Genomic DNA, 27,082 nt, shown 5'->3' with positions numbered 1-27,082 from the left:
CTCTCGTAAATGAACTCGTTTGTGGCAGGGCGCAGACAAGTCGCCCCTTGTTGTTCTCGCTGCTGTGTGATTGTTATCAGTTCCCATGCAGAGTGCAGCAGACATGCGTGTGACTCATGCATACCTTTCTGTGCCTATCCCTGCCCCAACCAATGACGCAATGATCCCACAATGCAACGCTTTCTTTTCCATCTTGCAGATCGCTGCCACGGCTCGCCCATTGAGAATGAAACAGATTACCAGGGTGATGACTACGACTACGACGGAACGGATGGTGACGATGATTTGGAGGGAGCAGATCCACCCGAGATCCAGGATTTATTTGGTTCACCGCCATACTTTGACCAGACCGAACTGAGGATCGAGGCCAAGCCTGGGAATGATGTGATCCTCAATTGTGATGCACGTAATTTTCCAGAGTGAGTTTCCCCACGAAAGAGTCACTTCAAGGATCTGCATTTAATTGGTACTCCCCTCCCTCGATAGTCAACAACGCGGTGATGTGGTACAAGGGCTCGACGATCATTGCTAATGGCCGGAATCCGATCAGCCACCGGGTGGAGGGCATGAAGAATAACTCAATCCTGCTGAGGGATGTCACGCCGGACGATTCAGGCGATTACTATTGTGCCATACTGCCGCAGGACGTTCGACAGCATACGACACTGAGGGTGGGCGCCCGGCTGTCGATCCTCTGCGACGATCGCGATGTTACGGATCGCTCGCAGACGTTCAGGCAGGGCGACCACCACAAGCTCGAGTGTCGAACGTATCTGCCCACAGACCCCAGCATCAAGTGGTCCTTTAATGTATGTTGACCTGCTCCCAGTCCCACACAAAATCATCCTCACCACTTACCCACTTACCCGCGGCCCCTACCCCACATTTGACACAACTACTTGCAGGGCCAGCGCTTGGAGTCGTCACCAGAGGACACTGCCGATGGGACCATTGTGCTGGACAATGTGGACGAGATGAATGCAGGCGTGTACCAGTGCCTCGGCGACGATGGCAGCCGCGATCCTCCGCACGGCATGGTCACCATCGATGTCCACTACAGCCCCAAGGTATCGACGCACCGGCACCACGTCAACACGGAGGAAGGCGGCACTGCCGAGGTGTACTGCAACTATCGCGCCAATCCCATTGCCATCAGTTTCTTCATCAAGGATGGCAAGACGCTGAAGCTGTCCGAGAAGTACTCGAAAAAGGACTCCTTCCACAATGGCCACAATCGCACCACGCTGATTGTCAAGGATGTGGATGTCAGTGACCTGGGCGAGTATCTGTGCCATGCGGAGAACGCCATTGGCTCCAACGAGGCAAAGATCCACCTCAGCTACAACCCGGAGACGCCGCAATTCGAGGACATGACCATCGACGGCACCAAGGTTACCATGCACTGGCTGGTGCGCAGTCTGCAGCCGCTGTCCGAGGCCATGCTCGACTACAAGCTGACAGGGGTAAGAGCCATCTGGTGCCTATCAGAGATCTGATTAATCTGACTCCGTCTCCGTGCAGTCGTACACTTGGAGCACCGTTTCGGTTCTGCAGACGCAGCGACACAATCAGACGGGTGGCATCTGGAAGATCACGCATCAGCTGGATCTGCCGGCACGAGGCCTTTGGCATGCACGCGTCAAGACGAAGAACACCCAGGGATGGTCCAACTTCTCGCCAGATCACGATTTCCGCCTAGCGGACGATGATGGTGAGTCATCTCTCTGTGCATTATAATTCTCTTTAACATCCATTTACCCATTCCCTCTCTTGTTGCACGCGTAGCATCCAATGACGATTCGGACAGGGAGCTGCCACCCGACCAGATCATGCGCGCCGGCATCGGCTCAGTGGGTGGTGGAGCGGCATCAGCGTTACAGCAGCTGCCTGCTGGCTCGCTCTTCTTGGCAGGTCTCAGCGTGCTCTGGCTGCGGCTGCATCTCTAAGGGGTGCCCGGCACTCTGGGCCATCCGGAGGACTGTACATACGTATTTCCGGATCACTTAGCTGGCGAAAGCAAACACACGAAAGCACACACACGAAACGCAAATAGGAAAAGAAACTAAAGTATTCTAATTATACAAAATGCTAATGCGCGCTGCTCCGGGCAGCCAATACTTGCTTGGGGTCAATGTTAATGCTAATCCCCATGCTATAATGCACGCTGGAGCGCATCACCACATTGAAACATTTGTGCCAAGCAGAGGATGGAAAGGAGACGGAGACGGAGAGGACTACGTGCGAATTAAAGTTAATTTAGTTTAGTTAAAGTTAAAGAAGGGAATGTGGAAGTGGAATGAAATCTGCGACGATCGGTTAAAAACCGCCCAAAACGGAACCTTATTTTGATTAACCATAGCTGTAATATTTATTTGTTTTGTATGATGATGTACGGTGGGAGTATGCATGTGAGTTGGTGGCAGTGAGAACGAGAGAGAGATAGAGAGAGAGAGAGAGAGAAACTTCCCTGTTACCTGAATCCGAACCGAAAACGAATACAAAACGAGAGAGACCACTGGCTGGCAAGCGCTCACCCTGGTATAGATGGAATGGATCTAGCCCAGTGTGAGCTGGCCGTCCGTCCCCTTGCCAGGCGGTGGGGCATAGTGTAGATACAAAATGGGTAAAGATCTAGTGACTTTTTAGGATTTTATTTTTGGATAGCCGAAGCATCATTTTTGTGACAGAATCAGGGGGTGACGGGACGCGAGGGAGGCGGCGGGTGAAGAGAGATCTATCGAATGTGGCACGCGAATTATTATATAAACTAGACCAAAGCTTAGACATACATATGTACATATGTGTACCTACAATACCAACCCATACATACATACATACATACATACATATGATAACTATTTTTACGATACCTACGCCACATCAAACTCAATGGGAACCAGAGGATACCGATACGAACATTACACATCAGAGAACGGGATGCGTATGTACCTACTTATAGTTAAGAGATATAGAAAAAATCGAAGAGAGAGCTAAAGAGCCATACTTAATCATAATCAGGCCTCACTCACACCTTTTGATTGTCTTTGATTCTGCTACAATACCTGAGGGGAAATCGCCATAACATGCTGACCATATACAATGTGTGTACAATGTATGTGTATCTACATATGTACATACATACTACTATAATCAAATTGTGAGTGTAAGTATATATTTTATATATATTTTATTTAAGAATTATAACATTAAAGCTGATCAATAAAATGTGCCAACGGAAGCAATCAAGCGAAATTGATTCTTCGAAGAATTCAATCAAAAATGAAAGTTCCATAAACAAAGTTTCAAACAGCCGACCTTTAAGCATACATAAATATATACAGAATCAAATATACATACAAACATACATACATACATATATATGTACGTCTAAATACATAAATGTATTTATTTATATATGTAAAAGCCAGTGTCTTACATGAATATTGTAATTTTGTTGAGTCCACAAAAACGAAAGGAAATTAAACTAAACTAAACAACAACAAAATTTGTAATTCTTTTACTCTCATAGAGATCAGGCCAGAACAAACAAATCAATCCAATCGATGGGAGAACTCAGACACATATTGATTTCATGCCGCAGTTTCTGTATACTTTGGTTCCTTTTTTTTATTTAATAAATAAAGTTGATTTTGTCTTTACAAATACACAAATTTACAATCAACAAAGACTTCAAATGCTCATTTTCCTGTGAGAAGATCGGAGAGTGAAGTGTGAAGAGCGAAGGGGTGGGGGGAGGGATAGGGCACATACATATCTCTGCAAATGTAATACTATACTAAAACTAATGGCTGCCGATCTTGAGCAGACAGACTCCAGTAAGCACCGCCCACAGAAGCGAGAAGGGAAGGCTGGGCAGACTGCTCGACGCGGTGGAGGTGGAACTCTCCGGTGCAATGGCATCGAAGGAATGTTCTGCAATGACCACCTTGGTGTTCAGCACTGAGCCTTGTGGCAGGGCCTGGCAGTAGTAGTCGCCGGCATCCTGTGGACTTGCCTTCAGTATGGTCAGGTCGTAGTTTTCAGTGTCCAGCTTAAAGTTGGGCTGCACCAGAGTGCCGCCATTGGCGATGATGTTCGTCCCGAAGAACCACAAAATGCTCTCTGTAAGGTCAAAGAGGGGTCAATGGCGGATATACTGGGGAAAAAGAGGTACGCAACTTACGGGTCATGTCCAGGTCGCACTTAAGGACCACATCCTCGCCGCGGATGCCCGTTACGGTTACGGTTCTGTTTGGCGGCGTACTGTCAGATTTGGCTGGAATTTGACCCTGAGTCTTGGTCTGTTGACTGGAGGCACTCTGGTCATCCTGTTCGTACTCGAAATCATCATCCGACAACATTTCATCCTCCTCATTGCCGGGCTGGGGGTAGGAGAACACTGAAACGATGATAAATTACAAAAATTAGACATAAAATTTCAGGATCCAACATTCCAGAGCATAATTATAGCCCGATGCGAGCGATGATGCTTCGATTGTTTATAATAGCCACCATGGGGGGTCGGAGTTCCAGCTACCACCACACTTAGTCGTTGGGTTAATTAAGCGAAATTAAATGGATATGGAAACCGACTCGAAATGCATTAGGCCCATCATCATCCGGCTATCAGCATCTGTGTTTTGTTTGCGTTCCTCAATTTCGCAGCTCAATTTCATTGGCGAGAGGGGAGCGGGCGGACAGGACACACACACACAGGGGACAGCTGCACTGATGATGGGTTAAAGGGGATTCGCATTCAACGGTTTCCATTCTTCATTATTTTCGTTCTCTTTCGTTTTCCTCCGCACACATCACATCACATGCACATGCACACGCATGTACAAACATATTTTGTCGAAAACATTTCGGTGAAATGGGGTCACAAGAAAAACGAAAATTAAAATGAGCGTATGGAAAGAGAAAACAACAAGAGTGCGCCTAACACAAGCACACTCCCCCTCTTTGGCTGGCCTGCCCAAGGTATATCAAATGGAAGGTTAGGCTGTTGCATACCAAACCTTGGTGACAGCCAGTCTGGCTTACCCGTCCATGTTATATTCATTGCGACTGCCTCTCCCTCTCCCACTTTCTGGGGTGTTGGTGCAACGGTGTCGGTCGGGCGATCGCCGCCGCCGCCGCACCCACATGTACCGTGCCGTGCTGACGGGAATGGCAGCAGCGGGACAGTGGGCTACTTTTGTTTTTGGTGGTGTCACCACCACCACCACCACCGAAGCGATGGATGGACGAACGGCCGCCGTACAGCATTGAAAGCATTTCACAACAATGTCCATTTTCATAGTGCCAACTGCAGCACTCTGGCAAGCACATAGGCAAACACACACACACACTGCCAGATACTGCCACACACACCCTCGGAAAAGGGACAGTCTGATGATTGTGAAAAGTTTAAATTTACATTTTGTACATTTGCTTGGTCTCTTGTCTTCCTGTGTGCGTTTATTTATTATGGCCACTGTTGTGTAGCTTTTTTGCTGCTCAGCGTTGCGTGGTTTAGTTGTTGGCGGTACAACGAAATCAAATAAAAGAATGGAACGCTAGCAGTCCGAAGCTTTTGATACCCTGGCAGATTTTTACCTGGGGAATCCAAAATTTCCCTCGGAAGCGCTACGAGTTCAATCTACCCAAATTCATACTACTCTCCTCCAAGGGTACGAGTATAAGGTGACTTCCAAGTTCCAATTCCAATTCCTGTCGTTACGTGCAAGAGAAAGGATTGAATAAATGGAATGAACTGGAATTGGAAAGCAAAGCAGCGATCAACAACAACTACAGCAGCGAAAGAGCTTGACGAGCACTCTCTTTCTCTTCTCCTTGCATTCCTATTGCGTTCCCTGAGCCATGGCCTCCCTCCCCCCTCTCGCACTAAAAAAAATGCACATTCACTCACGCATTGTCCGAGCGGGTTGGCTGCTCTTTTGTCGTAAACTTTGGCCATAAAAGAAATTTATTCTCGTATTTATGTACATTGAACCAAACCATTGGCCGACACAGAAATCCCCCCAAAAATATTATGTTTTTTTTTTTGGCTTTCCCCACCTCACCCCTCAAAAAACAATCCATTGAACCAGGAAGATAAGAAATAACAACAAATGTGAGGAAATTCTCATTGCGGATTTGGGCCGAGTGATCTGGAGGCCTTCCCTTCCGTCTAGGCAAAAAGAACTTCCGTAATTCAAGGAAAAGTGTGTATGTGAATGGATAAAAGAAAAACAATAAATGTACTTCAAAATGTAATAAAAAAATATATCGATTTTATGAACAGTTCTATTGAGGGGGAAGTCAAGCGAATATTTTTTCCTTTAAATTCTCAAAAAAGAAGCCCCAAAAGTTTAAAAAGAAATTGTGGAATTCTTATAGATATATTCAAAGAGCATTTCATTTGATTCCAAAATAACTTTACGGTGTAATTCTCAATTCTGGTTCTATTATTACCATCCTTTAGCCCTTCCCTTTAATCTTTTTTAAAACAATACCCCCAAAATGGTATTTTGGCCCGGATTATGTTCTCGTCCATGTTTTTCCTATCTCTAGAGATAAAAGTGTTCTTCCCTCAACCCATGTTCCTGACCAACTTTAATTGGTACTTAGAACTGGGCCAAAAACAATTTATCATAACCATGATTCCCAACAAAAAAATAGAGGGAATAAAATGCAGTTCACAGTCGGCTAATAACCCAAAAAGTCGAGTTAGCTTTAATGCCAGTCACTCACTCCCTACTGCCACTACATCTGGCCCTTTGGCCCTCTGCTGCTGGCCGGGAATCATTCAAGTGCAGCATTTTTGTTGTCTTTACTACCTGTGATAAGGCCTGGAGAAATTAAGAGCCAGGCCAGCTCTCTGATCTTTGATCTCCTTTCTGTGTGTGTTTTCAGCTCTGTCTGTCTTGGTCGCCCTTGTACCCTGTCCCCTGTGCCTGAACGTGACTGACCAGACCCAGAGCCAGTCATTCCCAAAGCCAGGCCGTGGCCTGGTGTGGAGTGGAATGGAGTGCAGTGCGTTATATGAGCCGAAAATTGTCTGTGCTGTGTGGCAGGAGGAGGTCTCTTTGTCTGCGTGCACGAGTGCATCCGTGTGTGTGTGTGTGTGTGGCAGGCAGATAGAGACATGAGGCAAGGCGGATAATGATAATGGCATTCTGGTTCTGTGAAAGCGATCAGGTTACGGCCACGAAGCGACAAAGAGAGAGAACATCATAAAACGACCCAAAACTACCTACGCACAGAGGACTCCCAATTGGCCAGGAGCCGAGGGACAACCATAGAGCGGGGGGGAGGGTCGCATCAGATCGTTTCAGGCAGATGTGCGGATCATTGACAGATGCCCAAAATAGCACAGATTATTCGCATTCCGTTTGGGCGTGTGTCTGGAAGGGATTGAGGGATTGAATTGGCCAAAGAGTGCAGACTGCTTTTCAAGGCAGATGCTGCAGACGGCTTGCCAAAAACTAATTGAACATTTTCCATTTTCTAAATAGAGAAAATATGCAAATCCAGTACGCATTTCAAATGAATGCTTTTCCCGGCTTCAATTTCTCTAATCGATTCATTTCACTTTGTAGTGGTTCGATGTGCTTGTGGATGTGGCTGCCGACTTGGGGATGCTGGATATTCGAAGACCGGCATCAAGTGGCTTCAATAAATTTCGATTTTCAGTTATCCAAAACACATATATGCTTTCATGTGCTTATGTAAAATGCCTATGTGCGAGTATGTGCGTATACAGAACTTTGATTTCACTTAAACGATTTACCAGTGTGCCCACTGATCGTCCACTGACGCCTTCAACATACCATTCCCCCGTACATTCTGTTCTTTCGGGCACACCAACGTGGAGTACACATAGACATACCCCCTCTTGGCAGTCTCCCTCCCCTCTACTTCTGTGCACGTGTCGGCAGCACTTAGATGGGGCAAGTGCCACGGATTGTGCGGGCAGCCAGCCAACAGAGGGTCGGTTCGGCCATATAGCCGGCTACTATATAGTCATTCAGCCAGAGTCGTAGTAGTCAAAGTAGTCGTAGATGAGCGCAAGGCGAGGCGCGACTCGGGCTACGCCTAGCGCATAATAAACTGCTCCGAGAGGCAGGGCTGGCGTTTCCCCATTCCCATTCAAGTGGCTCTGGCGGCTTCTAATTAATATGCGGCACTCCTTTCTTGTTCTTCCCCTAGCCAGAAACGACGAGTATTTGGGCAAGGTTTGTTCTTCGATTTGGGTTATTTATTGCCATTTGGCGGTCTGTCCTCCATTTGGGATGGTTCGAAAACCCTTGGTTGGCTGAGCTAGACAACACCGCTTTTGGCTTCCACAGACATTTTGGCACAAGACACAAAAATATTTGAAACTTTTTTGTGACCAAAATTTCAATTATGTTAAAGAAAATGCCATTAAAAAAAAAAAGTATAGAAACAACGATTGAAATATTTTTGAAGTCTAAGAACTTTATGACTTATGAATAATCAGAAATTCTTTTTATAGTGGATATACTCGTAATATACATATACTAAATATTGTCCAACAATTTTAGACATTTTAATCTCAAATAATTAAATAAATAACTAACTAAATATGAAATGCGATACTCTTTGCAATTTGGTATTTATTTTTGACAGATTGTTGGCAAATTTCGAGAATATATAAAAAAGTTTAAGGTGAATCATAAGTTGTGGATTGTTGTGGATATTAGGTATATGATCTAAGACATTTTCCATAATTCCTTAATGGACTTAACCCAAATTTAAGACATTTAATGTTCCAAAATAGCTTGCATCGACATATTTCAATGTATGTAATTTCTTCTTTTTCTTGAGTACTCGTACAGCAAGTACTGTGCACGTACTCTACCCCACATAAGTTGCCACTTCTTCTGTATTGGTCATAAATTCTGAAAGTATTTGTATCCCAAGCCGAGGCATCTGCGGCTTTTGGACTTCTGTTGCATCTGAATCAGCATTTCAGTTGAGTTCTTCATTATCGTTGTGATCATCAGAGTTTTATGAATACATACGAGTATTTATGTATATATGTATATACATATATACTCGTATGATGCCCCACTTGAGTTGCAGCAGCACTCCCTGTTGGATGGGATGCCCGCACCCCGGCAACCCATTCAGCGGCAGCCAATTCGCCAGCAACGTTAAGTAAATTGATTCTTTAATTGTCGAGAATTGGTTACGAGTTTGCTTAACTCGCTTTTGCCGGCTGCCTTTGCCTCTGACTCTGTCGCTGCCACTGCCACTGACTCTGCCCCCTCGTGCCCACACCACAAAGCCCCCATCTGTGATGCAGTGGATGCAGCCGCGTGGCAAGAGAATCCAGCACGAATACCAGGCCAGGGCGATGAAGTAGAGAGACACACCGAGAGGCACGACCAGAACCGACAGTCGACAACCATCGATGAGTCACATATTCCAAAATAAATGTACCCGGTCCCGGCCAGAGGCAATGTAAGATGAAGAGGAGGAGGAGGCATTTCTGCACAAGAATACACAGACAAGGGCAGGGCCCGTTCTGCTCCTCACTCCCCCACATCCAGGGGCACAACGAAATCTCTTTTCATGCATTTCTGGGCTCCTCTTTCTGTGTTCGCTTCGCGGTCATTTGATGCCTCCTTTCAATTCGCACCAAGCCGACTGAAAAATGCCATGTAATTCAATCCCCCAAGCGAGAAAGAGATGGCACCACAGAAAGAGAGAAGGAGAGAGAGAGAGGGGAAAGAGATATGTATATGGCAATACTCGGATCTGATGATCATCAGTTAGACTTGTTGTTTACCCATGTCAAGCATTCAGGGAGACAACTATGGAATATTAAGTAAATATGTTAAATATGGTAAATATAGAGAGAGGGAACACACACACACACACACAGAATTCCTTGCGAAACTTCTGAGAAGATCAGTGAGGGATCGTCTTGAAAGAGAAACCATCCTTAGCCAGTCGATTGCACCCAAAGGGAACGAACTCGTTTTCCTATTTGGCAATCCAATCACTCTGATCATAATCGCATTGTTTATGGCTCCAGGGTAAGCAAACAACACCCAGAGAGAAAAGGGTGATCCAGGTGATCTACGGACACGATCAATAATGTTCTCACGCTTCTCCTGCGACACGCTTCTTTAGCGGAAATCTTACCTACTATTGCGGTGAGTCGAGGGCTAATTAATACGCGAGACCCCGAGAATCTGATGCCGCGGCTGATCGCAACCCCAGCTGGCTATCAATGCGATTGTTTTTGCCATTCCTTAGTTTGCTCATTTCCTGGGTCGTCCCGCCAGGCACCGCCCGGGCGCGCCCGGGACTGACAATAAGAAGAGTCTGGAATAATTAACAGCCGTAACCGATTCGGAATCACAAATGGCAAATGGCACACACCTCTAGCCTTCGCTATTTGCTGTCCCCTCCTCAAATGCCATCCAAACACACACAGTCACTTCCTACTGAATGAATGAGTGAGGAAAACTTGAATGCATTCAACTACCATTCATCGGATCGGTCGTTTCGTGATAAATAACTGAATTAATGCGACAGCCTGCAGTCGATAAATTATTGCATTTACTGTTCGATGCAACTGGCTGTAAAATGTGCAGAAATTATCAAACTAATAGCAACCATAAATAAAAACAGTTAAAAAAAAAAATTGCATTTGAATATAAATCGGATATTTTTTTTTTGCACAGTGGCAAAAATGCCAGGAGATGAAAGATCATCAGCCATGAATCATTGTGGTCTAACGAGTATTGCGGTAAATATTCATTGAATCATTGCTCATCCAAAACCCCCAAAAAAAAAACAGAATCATCTGAATCATCCCAATCATGGAATGCCAAAACCATTAAAAAGCTCAAAGTTCAGATCTTAGCTAAGATCTTAGCTAACAAGGGGACAAATGTAGGTCAGAACTAGTTTGAAAAAAGCCACTCAACAATCATTTCGACTTATAGTAAATTCCTGCATTTCAAATCCGAATCTGATGCGGTGCGATTAGTGTGCACGGGGTCGGACGGCCCCAAGCCTCAAGCCCCAAGTCTGATTAGATAATGCACTGAACTGGACCCACGATTGCATCAGGTCTAACCCCAAATAGCCACTTCACTTTGATTTCCCGCACTTACCCAGGGAGCTGCCCACGATCAGTAGGAGTCCGGCAATTAGCAGAGCTCTTCGGGACATCATTTTTGATGGATTTCTGTATTAGATCTGCTCGCTCACTCACAGCCAGGCGACGAATATGTATCCAATGGGTTGTGTATTCGGTTTTTGTCCAATTCCAAATCTGTGTCACTCTTGATCGGTTGTTTGCTTTTCTTTTTTTGTGTTTTATGCCGCGTAATTATGTTGACGGTGGATCGTTCCAATTTCCGGCTAGCACTGTCAGCACTTTTCTCCTTGGGGAATTTTTTATTGATTTCAGAACTATTCTTTTTTTTCAGAATTATTACAACAACTCTCTAGCGCACACACAGAAACGGACACAGCCACAGCGCTCACACGATCGATCTACAACCTCTTTTTTCCCTTTTTCGAATTCGAATTCGAGTTTGAATTGAAATTCCGTTATTACCGTTCGGCACCAGAGCAGAAATACAAATGAGCATTTCTGTGCTAGTCTGCTTTATGCTTGCTTTGGGCCGCCGGTCTTGTCTGCCATGTTGGCAAAGAGAGCGTAAGCAGCGCGCGCGCTCGTAAGAGAGAGACAGAGAAAGAGAGCGCTGCGCGCTGATGGTGTGTGGCGGGAATAAAGTGTATTTTGAAAATATTCAATTCTGTTTCAGGGGCTATATATTTATAGAAGGAAAGCATTTCCTGGCCATAAATATGAAAGCGAAAGGGCTTAACGGATGTTGACAGAGGAAAATATGGATTATACATAATTATGCAAGATTTTGGGCCAAGGGCTTAACAGAAAGCGCTCCCACGAGCCTTGTTTAATTTCCAATTAAAATCTTAATTATTACTTCATATGTGTAACAGAACTCCCTCGAGTATGCCACATGCTTGAGCTGAATTCCTGTAACTGCCCCTGCCCCCTGCTCCCTGCTCCCGCCCCTGCAGCAAGCCAGTTGCACTTCAAGATGATTCGCGGAAATTTCTTTGCATCCCCCAAAGACAATTTGCTTAATGGAAACGCGAGTTCTCAGGCATCCACGGCTCGAGTCTGGGAATGGGAGCTTGTTGATGGCACTAACAAAACTGTGATTTCCTTGCGGCAGACCAAAGCGATGGGGCAAGATGGGATGATTGGGGGCACTGTGTATACTTGGGGTGGCTTGGAGTGGCTTGGGGTGGCTAGTCATGGTAAACATGGGTATGTTGCACTCACGATGAAAGCCCATCAGGAAAGTTTGAAGAGGTTTGTTCTGGAGTTAATATTAAAAAATATTGCAAGCAAATTTTGGACTTTGATTACTGTATCCAAAATTATATTTAGATGCAAATCTGCGTACTGGGTATTTTATAGTCGTCTACCATGTAAAGTTATCCTACTTGTTTGCTTATTTGTCAGTGTCTGATGACGCCTACATTGGAGACAGGCACATTCAGAGACACAGATACCGATACAGGCAATCCAACAGATGCAGATACAATTTATGCCCGGCCACAATGTCAGGCCGCAGCGTCAGCATTAAATGTATCTACACACATGCATACATAAACGTACATGCAACATTGGCACTGCACAAACAAACAGACAAACAAACAATTAAAATTAATCTACGAGCATAAAACAAAGTGCATTGCATTATGTATTGCACAGAGATACAAACATATCTGTAGCTACGACTATGTGTGTGTATCTGGTTATTTGTTTTGTCTTCTGTTGGGTGCCAAGCCTGTAAACATCCGCAAATCTAGAGCTATTCCTTTGGGGGAGCCAGCCCCCCATTCGAGGGGCGTGGTTATTAATCAAATATTTATATTTACACACACACACACACAGAACGCATACAGAAAAGTGAGAGATTTCTTTTGGTGGCGGCGTTGCATCCACAGAATTTCTAAGAATTCCATTCTTCCAAAAACAAATTAATCAAACAACAAGTAAAAGCATCATAGACAACATTCCGACTATAAGATACCCGATATTCAAAGAATTCCAAGACGAGAACCATGTCGGGAATAACTTACCGATCGCTGAATAATAAATTTTTGCATATCTGGCGGAATATGGATATATTTCTATGATTTATTTTTCTGAAGATGATATAGACATAGAAATATACTCTTTGATGTTAATGCATACCCCTCGTACCCCTGCAAGTACAGGGTATAGCAAGAGCGACAACAAAGCTAAAAGCCATCCGAAACAACAATAAAAAAAACTATGCGCTGTCAGCACAAAATTAGTTAAGAATCGAAATACGCGCCAAGAGCCGCGCAGACTCCCCGTGGACCGCAGCGGCAAAGAGAGTAAATTGCCATTTAAGAGAGCGTTTCATACAGTTTATGCTTACTTCTAACAAATAGTTGGCAGCGCGGTGCAGATAGAGTTGGCATTGCAGTGGGATATTTTATGGGGGGCGTTGGGTGGTGGTGTAGCGAGTTAGTAACTGCTGCAATAACTGCACAATCCAAGGGAATGCTGGAAACTGGAACTGCACAAGCATTTCAAATGGAATTGACCTAGGCTCTCTCTTTAAGGTTCGTGCATGGACGTGCATGCCGAATGGGAAATTGAGTTCTTCACACTGCAGGAAGCCCACCGTGCTCTCCCTCTCTCTGACACATTTTTAGCTTTTTGTTTCCAATAGGGCACTCCTGCGGCTGTGCAATATATGAGTCATCTCCCTATTGCCGACGCTTTGCGCTCGCGCTCGCGCCTTCTCCTGTTCATTCGGTCTTTCGGTTAATGCTGGTCGCTGTCGCGCTCTGCCTCTTCCCGCCACGGAGTACATATCCAGATGGTTCGCTCTGGCGGCACCGCAGTTCACCGACGACGGAGCAGGCAACACAACACTACAACCCACGCAAAAAAGCACACAAAATAACAAATTTCAGTGTCTCGGCAACGCTTTTCTGGCATTGCCAACTTATCCTCCGTCGCAGCAGCAGTACGAACGGGTTTCGATTCGGGATTGTGACCAGAACAGAACGGAACATAAAAAAAAACAACCAGAACACACTCGTAAAAGTGAAAAGGATTCCAATAAAGTGTTATCGTAATTGGAATTTGCATACTTCTTTCGGAAAACAACAACAACAGCAACAGCAACAAAAATGAGGCATCTCTGGCTGCTGGCTCTTATCGCCTTTGGATCTTCCCTGTTTTCAGGTACGAATTGGTTGCATCTCCCCTCTTACATCTTTGCCGCTATTTCAACTACATATACATACACACAACACACAGAAACATATTAATTTTAATTCAATTTACAATCTTTATGAGTTCTGTATGATACAGCTTGAACTCCCTGGGGAAAACATACAACACAACAAAAAAAAAAAACTACGATTATGCGGGTTCCACAAAGTTCTTCAAATGAACTCTTTACAAGCACGATTCTCTCTAGTCAGAATCATGTTTCCCTGAGAAATATGGAACAAAGAAATACTTATAATTCTCTTCTCTTCTAGTTCTGGTGCCCCATGTAAATTTGCATAATCTTGAGATTATAATCCTTGGGGAAAATGTCTAGTGCACTTGCCACTGCCTTCGTTTCTATGTGCAACTATGTGACTTTTTGTGTGTGTGTGTGTGTGTGTGTGTGTGTGCTGCAGGCGCTTAAGTAATCGATGGATTACCCTGCACTTACACCCCAGCCATCCATGTTTCTCTCCGTTGACCTAATAGGAAAAAACTTGTACATTTTCTAGTACATGAAAATATGAATTGATACAGCAATTGCCTCATCGCTCATTACCATACCTGATGGAATTAACATCAAGTGTTTAATGGTTAGGTATGCATATAGGGTTACAAATTCGCCATCCGTTTATGGGTGCCCCGTACCCGTACAAAGCTCCAGCTCGGCACCAAACTCCATAAAACACTTGTCTATGACTATGACCCCAACCATCTCCAAGCAGAAGTGCTCGGAAGGGTTTTCACTTTTATGGGTAAGCTTTCCTTAAATGCCATCTGGGTGTGTGGAGGGGAGTGTTGTCTGTTGTCAGGCAGAACGTGTGTCATTCATTGAACGGGATGACAATTTGGGAACCACTTGTAACCAGGGCTTGCCTTGTCACTCTCTTTCTCTCCGATGCGATGTTCAGTGCCTACAAATAGACAAATTAGTGGTACAATACTGTATGGGGCACGGCCAGAATTGGGGGATTGAGTGAGTACTGTGGAAGGAAGGAATGAGCACATTGTTAAAAATATCAACATGATTAAAGTGGCTCTTGAATAATTAAGCAATTGGGAGCGGGCAAAGGGAGCCGGGAGCTGTCAGATGATGTTGATGATGGAAAGGGGAATGGGAATGGGTCTGGGAGAGGTAATTCTCATATAATGGGCGTCTCTTTCGCTGTGTTTCAGGGTTATTAATGCGGTTTATCGATATTAATTATTATACAGATAAGACAGCAGAAGCGTGTGGCATAAGTGAGTTGACAATTTTCTATCGCAGTGGATTAACAGAGACAAACCATGATGGCCATGAGTTTCTGCTCTATGTACATATGTACATTATATCTGTTTCTGATACATCGCTTAGTCTCCAAGGGATGGCTTTATATTTTGTATAATTATTCAGAATTAATGGAATTTTTACTACAAAAAATTAACAATTTTTAGACTCTTGGTCAAATGGTAAATCTCCATAAGAAATCGTTTATTTTAGGTATTATTCGAGCTATGTTAATGAATTGAGTTAATGATCTGATAACCTATCCAGAACATCTTTCATTATCCACGATTAAATATTCTCGAAGATAAAATAGCTGCCATTTGCGTAAGCTGCCCTAATTCCTTAATTCGATTCCTGCCTAAAGGTAAACACACACAAGACCTAACTACGCCAAGGATAAGGAAGGTGTCCAGTCGTGGCTTGTCCTGTCTTGTCTTGTGTCCATTCCTAACGAGAGAGCAAACAAAACTAATAACTTTGGCACACACGCAGTCCACACTACACATATAAAAACACATACCTAAATGTATACCTATATGTATGTATATCTACAATATATAGAGTAAAATTGGCACTTTTAGCTGCCATTAAGCAATGCGCTAAACTTGCAAATGACGCAACCAAGGCGATGTACATCCTTGATCCAAATCTATACACGAGTATGTACACAGACATATCAACCGAAACAAGCGTAGAGTTCGTATGTAAATGCATGTGTTCGGGCGGAAGGGGAGGGGAGGGGAGGAGGTGAGATATTCCTGCTCAAGTCCCGAAATGAATTCCATTCCGTGATGATACTTTTGACGTCCTGACCTCAAAGCAATGGGAATTGTGGCACGTATGTGGCATACCCTCACATCACATCCCCATCCATTCCATCCCATTGCCTCAGTTCACTTGAGTCGGGTTCAGCTGGTTTCAGTCATCCAGAATGGGCGTTGACACGCTCCTCGGGAAAACAGAAAGGGGCTTGGCCCGGTTCCGTTAATGGTTTTATGTTGCCAGGGCCTTGGGGCATAGGCTCACACTCAACTATCGCCAGACACGGAAATCTGTTTTGGAGCTTTCTTGGAGTGGTTTTTCAATGCATAATGTGCCCCGAAAATAATTACAATCTATTCCAGGTGTGCTGACCTTGCCGGAGGCACACCCAGGCAAACCATCAGTGGCCACGACCCCAGCTGTAGGCGGAAATGGAGGAGGAACCGGCGGTGGCGTCGGCGGTGGCGAGACGAGCACCGACTACAGTGAGTACGATGAGGAGGAGCCGCAACGGGCGCCTGGCAACCTGGCCAAGTCGACAGCAGGTCCCAAGCTGCCGCTTCCCTACTTCGACCAGCCGAAAGTGGACATGTATGTGGGTGACAACGGCAGCAGTGTGAAGGTGGATTGCCCCGTCAAGAACTACAATGGTGAGTGGGGAGAATCAATTCACAGTCCGTAAACAACTCTAATTGAATCCTTTTTTCTACAAGCTCAACACCATGCCATACTCTGGTACAAGGATAACAGCGCCATTAGCAATGGAAATACCCTATTCAGCAGCGTCTACGGCCTAGACACCAACTTCACATTGACCGTGCCCGTGGCGGCCAATGCCACGGATGGGCAGAAATACTCCTGCCATGTGATGCCCCCCGATGTGCGTCGCGAGGTGACCATCCATCTTGGACCGGAGCCAAGCACCCCGGCTCCTGCCACCACACGACCTACTCCCGCCGCAGGCTCGGCGCCGACTGGCCAGGATTGTGGCCTCTGGCTTGTGCTGTTCTTGGCCGCCCTCCAGTTGGCAGTTCGCTTCTGAATCTGAATCGGGCCAAGTTCAGTTAACGTAATTCTACCACCGGCACTGAACCTCCCAGCCCGGGGATAATGTTTGGAGATGCGCACCACCCCAAAAACGAGCTTGTCACTAAGATACAGTATGTCAAGAAAGTATTTTCCCATTTGCTTCTTGTTTGGTTATTTTCCCCATCTGCCTTGTGATTACTCTTATTTTCATATAGTTTCCTAACCAGATCCGTAATACTAAGATATTTTTAAATTTTAATCGAAAAATCAAAAAAAAAGGAGATTCCTTGTAAAACCGCTTTCTTGAAACACTGTATGTTTGTCGGTATATCTATGTAATTAGAGAAGAGTACAATCTGAAGGAATCGATTGCTTGGCACATTATGTTTAGGTGTTTAGGTGTTAGGTTGCTTTGTTATTATATTATAGAACATAATATACTACATTTATGTAATTTACTTATGTAGATCTTGGGGAAGCAAATCTTCCTAGGGTTATCTGAGTTATACTTCCAACGTTTGCTTCCTCCTCTTCCAAACTTGATCTGATTGTACTATCTAGAGCACCAGGAATTCTATAACCGCCCTAAAATCTATCTGTATATTTATGTCGATTCCTTAGAGTCGAATACTTCTTTGATTTATAACTAAATAAGTTTTAATTTTAGCTGAAAAGCCAATTAGTTATCGTAAATTGAACTCTTAGTACGCTATTTAATCGTCTAGGATCGAATTACATATAGAATGCTGGCTTTAGTCGGGTGATTAATGAATCGGATTATACTTATTATTAGTGTATAATTGTTTTGAACTTAGCGGAACAGACAACGGACAGTTACCGATGCGATAACAAGTGGCTTAATGAATCGTTATGAAGGATATATGAAGGATATGTGACGAATATATATATATCTATATGTATACATATAAAAGTGAATGTAATTTTTGTCGGATATAAAAGTGAAATAAAACTAGAGCTGCTATAGAACCAGCTGAATCCATTCAAAATGTTGATAAAGCAAACGAAACAAAACAAAATCCACCCCTAATACATACAGGCAGGATTCCATAGCGCACTTTTCACGCGTAGGGGAGGGATGGATTGCGGGAGGGTAGGCGGCGAGACAGAGACAACAATGCGTTCTTGGCCCTGCAGCTGCAGCGCAGCGTAGAAGGAGGAGGAATTCCGCAATGTGCGCAGGGCATGCCTGCCATATGGTTCTCCAGGGTGGTGCTGGTAGTGGTGGCGGCAATAACTTTAGTTTCCTGCTCAGTCGCGAACTGCATAGCGGACAGGACACACTTACATATCGACTAGTCAGGAACATAAATCTGCTCCAAAAGGAAACAACAAAGTGAGTTCCTATCGATCGTACCTTCTTTCTTTGTTAAGAAAAGGAAGCAATACAAATGTATTCCCGTTCCCCCCAGATGATCCCACAATGTGAGAGTCCAGCCGTGTTTGAGGAAAATTTCGTTGGGGAGTCGTCCCATTCTGGCCCTGAGGATTGTGAGCAGAGTCGCTGTGGGCAGGGCCAGACAGCCCTAGAGGTGTACGAGAGAATCCTAAGGCGTCTACAGTCCTCACAGCAGGACCCCCATGCCTCAAGGGTCGATGAAGCCGTCTTGATGAAGCAAATTTGGATTGCCAGCTTTACAGGAAGCCGACTGCAATATCGAATGTAGTGGATCAAAGATTGTTTGTTGAATAATATATAGTAATTATAGAATTTTGAAATTCCGAGTCGAGCGTGTGTTTATATTCATTTCCCCCAACCCCCTAGTAATATTTTCAATACAAACAAAAGTCTCAGCTTTAACTGTGGTTCATGTTTTCCTTTATTTAAGTTCACAACATACAGGATATAATCAAATGTCGGATACTTACCCGTCAAGGAATCAACTAAAGTTTCTATAAACTATATTTTTGTTTTGTTTCATTTGCTTTGGGTATGGGGAAGACATGAAATATACTTGACAAAATGTTGTTATGCAGCATTTTTAATTGTTTATTCAAACGGTTTTTCATGTTCATTTATAAATTCATAGTTTTTTATTTGCTTATTTTAAAGGCTCTTGATGTCTTTGATGTCACAAATGGAATTTTGATCTGTGATAATTCAATCGGGTTATAATATTGATTATGAGTACTTTTATTCTCGACTCTACTGCTACAGACTCGTGTAACTATAATGTATATATATTGATTATGGGAGGATCGGCCGATTCATTAGACTCGTTTAGATTCGATTATAATTGGCTCTGATCGGACAATGCTTTCTTTATATTCATTCATGATGTTTCATTTTATTACACATTTATGGAGAAGAATATGTTTGTATGCATATGTGAAAATCAGGAAATCATAATTGAAAACAGTAATTTTAATAGATATTCATAGGGCTTCTGCTCCGCTCCGTTGACATACGCCAACAGCTCAAAAAGATTTATGGAAATAATGTTTAATTAAGTTTAAATTAATATTCTTGGAATTTTATAATTATTCATTATTTATTCATTGTATATCATAGCTCTTGTCAGGCCAAGAAGCAATTGATTTCTCATTGATATTTCGTTTTCGGTTTTAGGTTTTATAAACATAAACATTGTCCTTAATTATTCATTCATTTATGGTGGAGAGGTGGAATCAACTTGACTTGAGTTCAACTCGCTTTTATTTGAGCTGAGTTTTGTAATATTTATTTATATTTTTTGAGTATGGTATACGTATTGGGTTTATAGGACTTGATGGGCGGTTCGCGCATACGTTTCATGTCGGTTGGATATGGCTGTGGACGTTTATAAGCCGCTGCATTTGTTGGTATTATTGATGGACGTGCTATAAAATTGGTTCATTATTACTTTTAGTATGTTATGCGTGTTTCAAGAATGGTTTAAGTCGTTAAATATAAAACGGTTGATTGTTATTATAAAATTAGTCATTCTTTTGGTTTTTATCTTTAGAAGTTTCAGGTTCAATCACTTGTGCTACATACTACCCCAACGAAACCCATCGAAAGTGCGACCCCTAGAATTTAGAGTGAGGGTAAAATAGGAGAAGATCTAATAGATCCTAGGCTCTACGAACTACGACTGGAAGCAAAAGGCATTATCAACTCCACTTACGTTTGCTGTACTCATAGCCCGTGGGTGGGCCACGCTTGGGAGGCATACGATGTTGATGCTCGTATGCGTAGACCGCCTCCTCTCCCTCTTCGGCTCTATAAACAACAACATTTTATATTAGCTATAGGATCAGTCTTTGGTCAGGGGTTAAGTTGAGATGTTGAGGTGCAAGGCCGCTCCGGTTGATTGGGTTATCCTGGTTGGTCAGTAAATTATACAAAATAATACTTTACAATTAACTTACTCGGGCGGATTTTCCGCGGCTCTCTTAATGAGGTTTATATACTTTGGAGCACTGCTGCTGCCAGCCCCAAACTTCTTATCGAATACAGATCTGCAAGCAGAGCAAAAAATCAATTAAGAAACCGATTCGATCAGTACTAACTCCAACCAGCTTACCTGTAAGCCTCAAGATTCGGTCCGTGGATGCTTTTGGCTGACTCGGGATCCATTTCCATGAGTTCGCGCAGCTGCTCGTGCGACACTTCGTCGTTCTTGTCTGGAATTAGATACTTACGGATTTCGGCCAGGGCGTAGGCAATGCGGGCATAGCACTCGGCCGGGGTGGCCACAGTGCTGACCTCCAGGAACAGATCCTTCTGCAGATGGGAATAGCGCGGATCTCCGGAATTTCGCAGCTGCTCCTCCTTGTTGCGATCGCGAATAGAGCTGCGCCCCTTAATGGCGATCTTGCACTGCGTCTCCTCCTGCAGGCGTCGCAGCGAGTTGCCCTTCGGGCCCAATATCTTGCCGGTGAAATTAAACTGCAAGTAACAGAGGGAGACGGATATCGTAGCTGGTGGATGAATGTCAGATTACCCCCTCTTACCTTTGGATATTGCTTGACAGGTACAAACACCTTCTGGGTGATTTTCATTGGCTTCTGCTTGTACACATCGGCATAGAATTCTTTGCCCGGAATGCGACCTGTGCAGTAAACACGGTCCACAGCTGCAACATGCAAATTTATCGTTAAAATTCATTCACAATTGATTTTTAATCAAGTCGATTTACCCTCGTCAATTAGCAGCGCGCATAGGGGAAATTCGGCAGACAAACGCTGACGCTCCTCATCCAAGTCGGCCAAAAACTTTTGAGCAACCTCATTCAAGCGCGGCTGATGATCATGCACAGGTGGCTTTTCAATGAATTTCTCTATAAATTCGCCTGAACCTTCCATATTAAAATTATTTGTCGCAGTTTATTTTCTCGGAAAATGTGTATAAGTTAGAGGTGTCAAACCATCGAGGGCACTATCGATAGTATCGATATTTTACTGATGGCCTCTACTATCGACGGTTTTGAGACTATCATGATAGTATCGAGCTACAGTCGTTGCGCTTTTAATATGTTTGGATAGGCTGCTATAAAATACGAAGACAAATTTGTAAAAAAAATCGACAGGTGGCATCTAATTTTTACAATGGACAAGTTCCTAAAAGGTTTCAATGGTTTTTTAATAAATATTTCAGCCCGATACCATCACGATAGTATCGATTGTTTTTTCAAAACATTCGACGTTGATATTCCTCGATATTGATATTCCGTTTAATATTACCAGCTAGCTGGGACTCTCAGCCCTAAACAAATAATTTTATCCGATAGATACATACATTTTTTAAGAGATTGGCAAGTTTTCAGAAGTCCTTTTTATTGGATTATTTACATATTAAGGTTCAAACAAAAACAACATAAAACGAATTTGTCGTCGTTTTGTGGCGTTGCCAGACTCGTGCACTTCGTAGTTGCTGCGGGCTGCCATACCTAACCCCCCTTTCTATATAAACAGCTAAAAAACTTTAGTTAAACCGTGGAAAATAATACTGAAGAAACTCCCTGTAGATCCATATTTCCCCTTTCACCAGAACCGCGCGGAAATTTGTAAGGTTTCATCCCATTCGTCTATGTATTTAACTATCCCCCTGGTCGACAATGGGTTAATTAGCTATGCTAATGGCGGCATTAGAGGCACAATTCTGGAAATAAACAAACGACTATAAAAAATACAATGGCTAGCGAAGACATATTTCAGAATGAATACTCCGAAGAGCCGGAGTTGGAAGTTGAGCAAAGAATGGAAACAGAGCAACTGGATGCAGCCGAAGCAGAGGATGAAGCAGAGGCTGGGGCTGCAACAGAGGAGACGAGTCCACCAGCCAACGCTGCCACAGAAAAACCTGGTAAACTGCAAAATTTAAACAAAAAGCGTGTCCACTTTATGAACTCTTTTATTTTAGCTGCCAGCAAGTCTGCCGCCGATCACGAGGCTGGGGCAAAGCTAACCCACCTGCCCGTTGGACGCGTGCGGAACATAATGAAGCTGGATCCAGACATGCATGTGGCCACGCAAGAAGCAGTGTTTACCATGACCAAGGCGGTGGAATTGTTCATTGCCTCGCTGGCGCGCGAGTCCTACACGTACACTGCACAGTCCAAAAAGAAAACAGTTCAAAAGCGGGACGTGGACCTAGCCATATCAGCGGTGGACAGTCTGATGTTCCTCGATGGCGCCATGAACTTTTAAGTGATTAAGCCTTGCACTTGGGCAGTAGTGGACCCGAATAATGTAATTTAAAAATAATCTGGAAGATGCGAAATAAATATTATATGATGTTCCTCTGTTATATTTACCGGTGCTTCCTCCAGTACAGTCAGGATAGCAGAGCCCACCCATAGAGGAAAACAAATGATAATGTACGTTTGTTTTTTATTATTATAATTTTAATTTGTTTTTATTTTAGGGTAGTGTTGCGGCAAACATATTCTGTTGTATTCAGCATAAGGGTTAAAGTTTAAAAATAATATTAAAATTAATACAAAACAAACGTTGATTCGCATGAACAGAAAAAAATAAAAAGTATACATTGAAAGGACAACGTTGAACGTATCCGAATACTCGTTTCGGGGGAATAGTAACGAAGCCGGCAAATTGTTTGTTTTTTTTTTCTTTAATTTTGTTTTAATAATTTATTGTATTTGTTGACGAAGAAATTTGTTTTTGTTGTTGGTTTTAGGGGCGGTCCGTTGACGATACTTACTTGGTCGTTGGGTAACATGTACATGTCTCGACTTTATTACTTGTTGGTTTATCTTATGGAACAATAATTGGAAAACTTAGACTAACATTTCGCTGTGATGGTTTTTTTTTTTAGAAATGAATTCATTTGTTGGGGATTTTCTTTGTTTTTGTGTTCTGCTTTCTTCTCTTGTTAATTTAATGCGGTTTTAACTATAATAAAATTCAGTTTTGTTTTTTGTTTGTTTTTGTACAAAGATTTCAAGTTGTATAAAATTTGATGCATTGATGTCTGTTTGGGATTTTCGTTTGATTGCTTTTGGATTGAACACTATTCGAATATTGGATCAATTGCAATAAAAAATTAACTTGTTTTCAATTTATTTTTGTTTGTTTAAGGCAAATATATTAAATATGTGTGTATAGTTGGATTATTGAATTTTAACATTTGCTTTTCGATAATTTTGTTTTGGAATATTACTTTTATTCTTTATGCTTAACGTTGTTTTGTTGTTTCTTGTTGTTGTTGTTGGGGGGGTTGTGGTTGTTGTAGTTGTTGGGATTTTTGGTTAGGCGATGGGTTAACGTATTTTCGGATATGGAGCCGAGCGGTAACGCACGCTTTCACGAGAACGTGATCCAGTTTCGTACTGAGCAGATGAATGTGATCCCGAGCCCGTGGTGGTTGGGCGATATGACGATGAGGAGCGACCGTTGCTTGGTTTTGCTATTTTGAAAAGAATTTTATTTGTTGTTTAGATTTTTCATTGTTTTTGTCTCTGTGGTGCTTTTCTTGGTTTGCTCTCTGTTTCATACTCTCCTAAGATATATACAATGGTAAAAACGAAAAGGAAATAAATAAATTGCTTAACCGGTTTTGAATGCACTACACCCTGGGAAATCTTTGCCTCTGCGATTCAATTGAATGTTTACATGTTTTTTGTCGCGATTAAAAAAAAAATAAGTTGTTAACAAACTTTGTATCAATTTTTGGATGAAAATTGATATATCACAGTTTGGATTACTTAATGTCTACATGTATTTTGAGCGTTAATTGCGGTTTCCTCGATGCTGTTTAACGGATTGGTTTTCTAGATATGAATTGAAACATTTGCTTTGATTGTAGATTGGTTTTTTGAGCTGTTTTTCTGGACATGTTAGCAGTCTTCCAATTAATGAAGATGATTTCTGGCCGTTGTACTGTTTTGTTTGGTTGATCTCGCCTTTGTTCAGGCATAGTGCATTTAAAATCTTGTTAAATATGGTGGGATGGGTTGTCCGTTGATCATAATTTTGAGACGCGGTTAAATGTCGGTTTCTGGTTTTCTTTTTCTTTTTTAATTTACTTTTCTTATGTTTGGATACTTTTGGTTTTCGGTTTTTTTTTTCTTGTTTTTTTTTTTTTTGCGCGAGTTTAGTTAAAGAGTTTAGTTTCCTTTCTATTTGTTTTTTTTTCGCAATCTCTGTTTTTCTTTGTCCTGCTGTGGGGAAAACATTAATATATGAGCCGCAGAAATATTCTTACCTGGATAGGCCGCCGCATACGATGAGGAGGAAGAGTGTGGATGGTACTCACGCCTGTAGTCACGCTCGTAGGAGGTGCTGTCGTACTGGGCATGGTGGCTCGAGTGCTTCGACGACTGTGGTGGCGGTGTCGCATATCGGTCGTACTCCCCATGGTGGTCGTACAGTTCGTGGTCCCTTGATCTATTCAACGAGAGTCGTGGGTATTCAGGATTGGGATAAATTAAGTCTGGCTAGCCTACCTATGGGTCTTAACTATGCCATAGTTTGGATCGTCCATCACATACCGGGCCTTCTCCAGGATTGAGTACACTTTCGGTTTGGACGTGGCTGGTGGCGGTGTGCTATAAGAAATGCAATCCTCAATAATTGTTCAAAAATCAATCAAACACTCTCCACAGGCATACCGTGTGTTGTAGGCTCCGTGCTCCCCGTATGATTTCGAATAATGGTGAGATTTCTTATATATCCGCTCCTTTCCATCCATTTCACGCAACTGTTCGAGGCGTATGTCATCATTGGCGTCAGGTATCATGAACTTACGTACTTCACCCAGGGCATAGCTGATGCGGTGATAGGCCTCGGCTGGCGGGGCCACTGTCGATATTTCCACATGCAGATCACGACTGAGGTGTGCGTATTTGGGATTGCCCGAGATGCGCAGCTCCTCCTCCTTGCCATGGTCACGCATCGAGTTGCGGCCCATAACGACCATTTTGCACATTGTCTCCTCCTGCAGCTGACGGAGTGTGTTGCCCTTGGGTCCCAGGATCTTGCCAACGAAATTGAACTTGGGATACTCCTTGATGGGGAACAGCACCTTCTGGGCCACACGGATCGGCTTCTCGCTATACACGTTGGCATAGATCTCCGGCTTGGGTATGCGACCGCTAACCAAGATTTTCTCAACCTCTGCGAATGATGGAATAATCGATTAGATGCGCTACTTATTACGTGTCCCAGCTACTGACCATCGTCCAGCAGACGCTTCGTTATGACGTGCTTCTTCTCCAGTGTCTTTTTCTCCTGCAAGCACTCCTGCAGATAGCCATTTGTCTTTTCGTTCAACTGGGGTGTGTCCCGCAGTCCGGCGTGACTGGCGTTGTGGCTACCGTCCGCCTCGGGTGTCTCCGGAGCACCCCCGCCGGCTGCTGCTGGCTCATCATCTCTACGTTTGCGCTTGTAGTCTGCAGTGTCCTCGTTGTAGTCTCTATCGTAGTCACGCGGCATAGTGCTCAAATGTATGCGGCTTCAAGTGAAAGATCGTCCAATTCCACTATTTAAAAAATTTTATTTTAGCTGAAAATAATATTTTTTTGTCTGAAAAAAGTATGTATGTGGTAAGTGGTGTGACCGTCGGCGAACAAACGAGACTTAACCCACTTAACACCCCTCTATTTAAAAGGTTGAGCACCCTATGTTAAATCGCGGAAAATAATATTGTTTGTAAAGGCTTCTTGTAGCTCCATACTTGCAAAACAAAAATGACCAGCGATATCTTTCACATGTAATGCGTAAAAAATGTTAAAATTACATAAATTTCGTGGAAATATTAAATACCACCCTGGTCGACAATGGGCTAAAGTTCTATTTTATTGATTGAAATCGTATTCCATGATTTTTATATTCAGTTTAATATTACTAGCTAGTTGGCCCTTTTAGCCGTTAACAAATCATTTTATCCGATAGATACATAAATTTTCTACAATATTGGCTAGTTTTCAGAAGTCCCTCTTATTGCATTGCTTACATAAAAAGGTTCAAACAAAAACGGCCAAAGCATAAAACGTAAATGTTGACAAAATGTGACGTCATTGTTGCTGGTCAACCAAGTTTCTTCTATGCGTATGGGCTTTTGTGTACCTTATTTCATTTAATTAATGTTAAATTTGTTGTTCCAAGCTCCATTGAAACATTAATAATGATTTTATCCCAGATTGATAGTGCGAACGTAACAGCACCTCAAGTGCTGTTATCTGGCAGCCATGGAATCGCGCTTAACAGTACGCGGGCGAGCACACGGGCCTCATCTG

At 43.2% G+C, this 27,082-nt stretch overlaps 7 protein-coding genes across 8 annotated transcripts; 4 read left to right on the top strand and 3 right to left on the bottom strand.

The window, feature by feature from the left end:
- The first annotated feature begins 310 nt into the window (after positions 1-310).
- On the top strand, positions 311-2,481 carry LOC111070969 (protein amalgam). Its single transcript, XM_041592851.1, has 5 exons — positions 311-419; positions 487-809; positions 906-1,463; positions 1,522-1,711; positions 1,786-2,481. The coding sequence occupies exons 1-5, from the start codon at positions 401-403 to the stop codon at positions 1,944-1,946; spliced, it is 1,251 nt and encodes a 416-aa protein (XP_041448785.1). The 5' UTR covers positions 311-400; the 3' UTR covers positions 1,947-2,481.
- A 1,103-nt stretch (positions 2,482-3,584) lies between these two features.
- Positions 3,585-11,611, bottom strand: LOC111070970. Its single transcript, XM_022362040.2, has 3 exons — positions 11,139-11,611; positions 4,184-4,399; positions 3,585-4,122 (listed from the first exon to the last, which is right to left on the bottom strand). Exons 1-3 carry the CDS (start codon positions 11,197-11,199, stop codon positions 3,803-3,805), a joined length of 597 nt encoding a protein of 198 aa, XP_022217732.2. The 5' UTR covers positions 11,200-11,611; the 3' UTR covers positions 3,585-3,802.
- Positions 11,612-13,938: 2,327 nt separating this feature from the next.
- LOC111081647 lies at positions 13,939-18,357 on the top strand. The gene is made up of 3 exons (XM_022377761.2): positions 13,939-14,296; positions 16,718-17,005; positions 17,069-18,357. The coding sequence occupies exons 1-3, from the start codon at positions 14,242-14,244 to the stop codon at positions 17,395-17,397; spliced, it is 672 nt and encodes a 223-aa protein (XP_022233453.2). The 5' UTR covers positions 13,939-14,241; the 3' UTR covers positions 17,398-18,357.
- A 103-nt stretch (positions 18,358-18,460) lies between these two features.
- LOC111081648 (ventrally expressed gene D protein) lies at positions 18,461-19,118 on the top strand. The gene is made up of 2 exons (XM_022377764.2): positions 18,461-18,738; positions 18,815-19,118. The coding sequence occupies exon 2, from the start codon at positions 18,815-18,817 to the stop codon at positions 19,067-19,069; it is 255 nt and encodes an 84-aa protein (XP_022233456.1). The 5' UTR covers positions 18,461-18,738; the 3' UTR covers positions 19,070-19,118.
- A 121-nt stretch (positions 19,119-19,239) lies between these two features.
- LOC111081643 (KH domain-containing, RNA-binding, signal transduction-associated protein 2) lies at positions 19,240-21,763 on the bottom strand. The gene is made up of 6 exons (XM_041592882.1): positions 21,524-21,763; positions 21,339-21,460; positions 20,909-21,273; positions 20,754-20,843; positions 20,510-20,604; positions 19,240-20,222 (listed from the first exon to the last, which is right to left on the bottom strand). The coding sequence occupies exons 1-6, from the start codon at positions 21,687-21,689 to the stop codon at positions 20,083-20,085; spliced, it is 978 nt and encodes a 325-aa protein (XP_041448816.1). The 5' UTR covers positions 21,690-21,763; the 3' UTR covers positions 19,240-20,082.
- Positions 21,764-22,260: 497 nt separating this feature from the next.
- On the top strand, positions 22,261-23,131 carry LOC111071000 (DNA polymerase epsilon subunit 4). Its single transcript, XM_022362075.2, has 2 exons — positions 22,261-22,689; positions 22,747-23,131. Exons 1-2 carry the CDS (start codon positions 22,518-22,520, stop codon positions 23,031-23,033), a joined length of 459 nt encoding a protein of 152 aa, XP_022217767.2. The 5' UTR covers positions 22,261-22,517; the 3' UTR covers positions 23,034-23,131.
- Positions 23,132-23,199: 68 nt separating this feature from the next.
- Positions 23,200-26,407, bottom strand: LOC111070999 (KH domain-containing, RNA-binding, signal transduction-associated protein 2). 2 transcript variants are annotated; one of them, XM_022362073.2, is made up of 5 exons: positions 26,021-26,406; positions 25,457-25,961; positions 25,292-25,393; positions 25,051-25,232; positions 23,200-24,252 (listed from the first exon to the last, which is right to left on the bottom strand). In XM_022362073.2, the coding sequence occupies exons 1-5, from the start codon at positions 26,277-26,279 to the stop codon at positions 24,107-24,109; spliced, it is 1,194 nt and encodes a 397-aa protein (XP_022217765.2). In that variant the 5' UTR covers positions 26,280-26,406; the 3' UTR covers positions 23,200-24,106. The 2 variants fall into 2 exon arrangements, with proteins under 2 accessions (XP_022217765.2, XP_022217766.2); XM_022362074.2 differs by having other exon boundaries at positions 24,163-24,345; positions 26,021-26,407.
- Between the last annotated feature and the right edge of the window lie 675 nt (positions 26,408-27,082).

Source organism: Drosophila obscura, unplaced genomic scaffold, assembly GCF_018151105.1.
Source record: "Drosophila obscura isolate BZ-5 IFL unplaced genomic scaffold, ASM1815110v1 contig_186, whole genome shotgun sequence".
Lineage (NCBI taxonomy): Eukaryota > Metazoa > Arthropoda > Insecta > Diptera > Drosophilidae > Drosophila > Drosophila obscura.
Note: the sequence above shows the minus strand (reverse complement) of the source record. Positions and strands in the feature narration are given on the sequence as shown.

Bases quoted from the DNA above. Each gene is read 5' to 3' on its own strand.
- LOC111070969 (XM_041592851.1), top strand. The intron at 810-905 runs GTATGTTGACCT...AACTACTTGCAG, and splicing joins GCATCAAGTGGTCCTTTAAT to GGCCAGCGCTTGGAGTCGTC. The intron at 1,712-1,785 runs GTGAGTCATCTC...TTGCACGCGTAG, and splicing joins CCGCCTAGCGGACGATGATG to CATCCAATGACGATTCGGAC.
- LOC111070970 (XM_022362040.2), bottom strand. From the start codon at position 11,199: ATGATGTCCCGAAGAGCTCTGCTAATTGCCGGACTCCTACTGATCGTG. The intron at 4,400-11,138 runs GTAAGTGCGGGA...TCATCGTTTCAG, and splicing joins GATCGTGGGCAGCTCCCTGG to TGTTCTCCTACCCCCAGCCC. The intron at 4,123-4,183 runs GTAAGTTGCGTA...TTGACCTTACAG, and splicing joins GTGCGACCTGGACATGACCC to AGAGCATTTTGTGGTTCTTC.
- LOC111081647 (XM_022377761.2), top strand. From the start codon at position 14,242: ATGAGGCATCTCTGGCTGCTGGCTCTTATCGCCTTTGGATCTTCCCTG. The intron at 14,297-16,717 runs GTACGAATTGGT...AATCTATTCCAG, and splicing joins TGGATCTTCCCTGTTTTCAG to GTGTGCTGACCTTGCCGGAG. The intron at 17,006-17,068 runs GTGAGTGGGGAG...TTTTTCTACAAG, and splicing joins CCCCGTCAAGAACTACAATG to CTCAACACCATGCCATACTC.
- LOC111081648 (XM_022377764.2), top strand. From the start codon at position 18,815: ATGATCCCACAATGTGAGAGTCCAGCCGTGTTTGAGGAAAATTTCGTT.
- LOC111081643 (XM_041592882.1), bottom strand. From the start codon at position 21,689: ATGGAAGGTTCAGGCGAATTTATAGAGAAATTCATTGAAAAGCCACCT. The intron at 21,274-21,338 runs GTAAGAGGGGGT...TGTTACTTGCAG, and splicing joins CTGTCAAGCAATATCCAAAG to TTTAATTTCACCGGCAAGAT. The intron at 20,844-20,908 runs GTAAGCTGGTTG...CTCTGCTTGCAG, and splicing joins CCGAATCTTGAGGCTTACAG to ATCTGTATTCGATAAGAAGT.
- LOC111071000 (XM_022362075.2), top strand. From the start codon at position 22,518: ATGGCTAGCGAAGACATATTTCAGAATGAATACTCCGAAGAGCCGGAG. The intron at 22,690-22,746 runs GTAAACTGCAAA...CTTTTATTTTAG, and splicing joins CGCTGCCACAGAAAAACCTG to CTGCCAGCAAGTCTGCCGCC.
- LOC111070999 (XM_022362073.2), bottom strand. From the start codon at position 26,279: ATGCCGCGTGACTACGATAGAGACTACAACGAGGACACTGCAGACTAC. The intron at 25,962-26,020 runs GTCAGTAGCTGG...CATCATTCGCAG, and splicing joins GAAGCGTCTGCTGGACGATG to AGGTTGAGAAAATCTTGGTT. The intron at 25,394-25,456 runs GTATGCCTGTGG...CATTTCTTATAG, and splicing joins CACGGAGCCTACAACACACG to CACACCGCCACCAGCCACGT.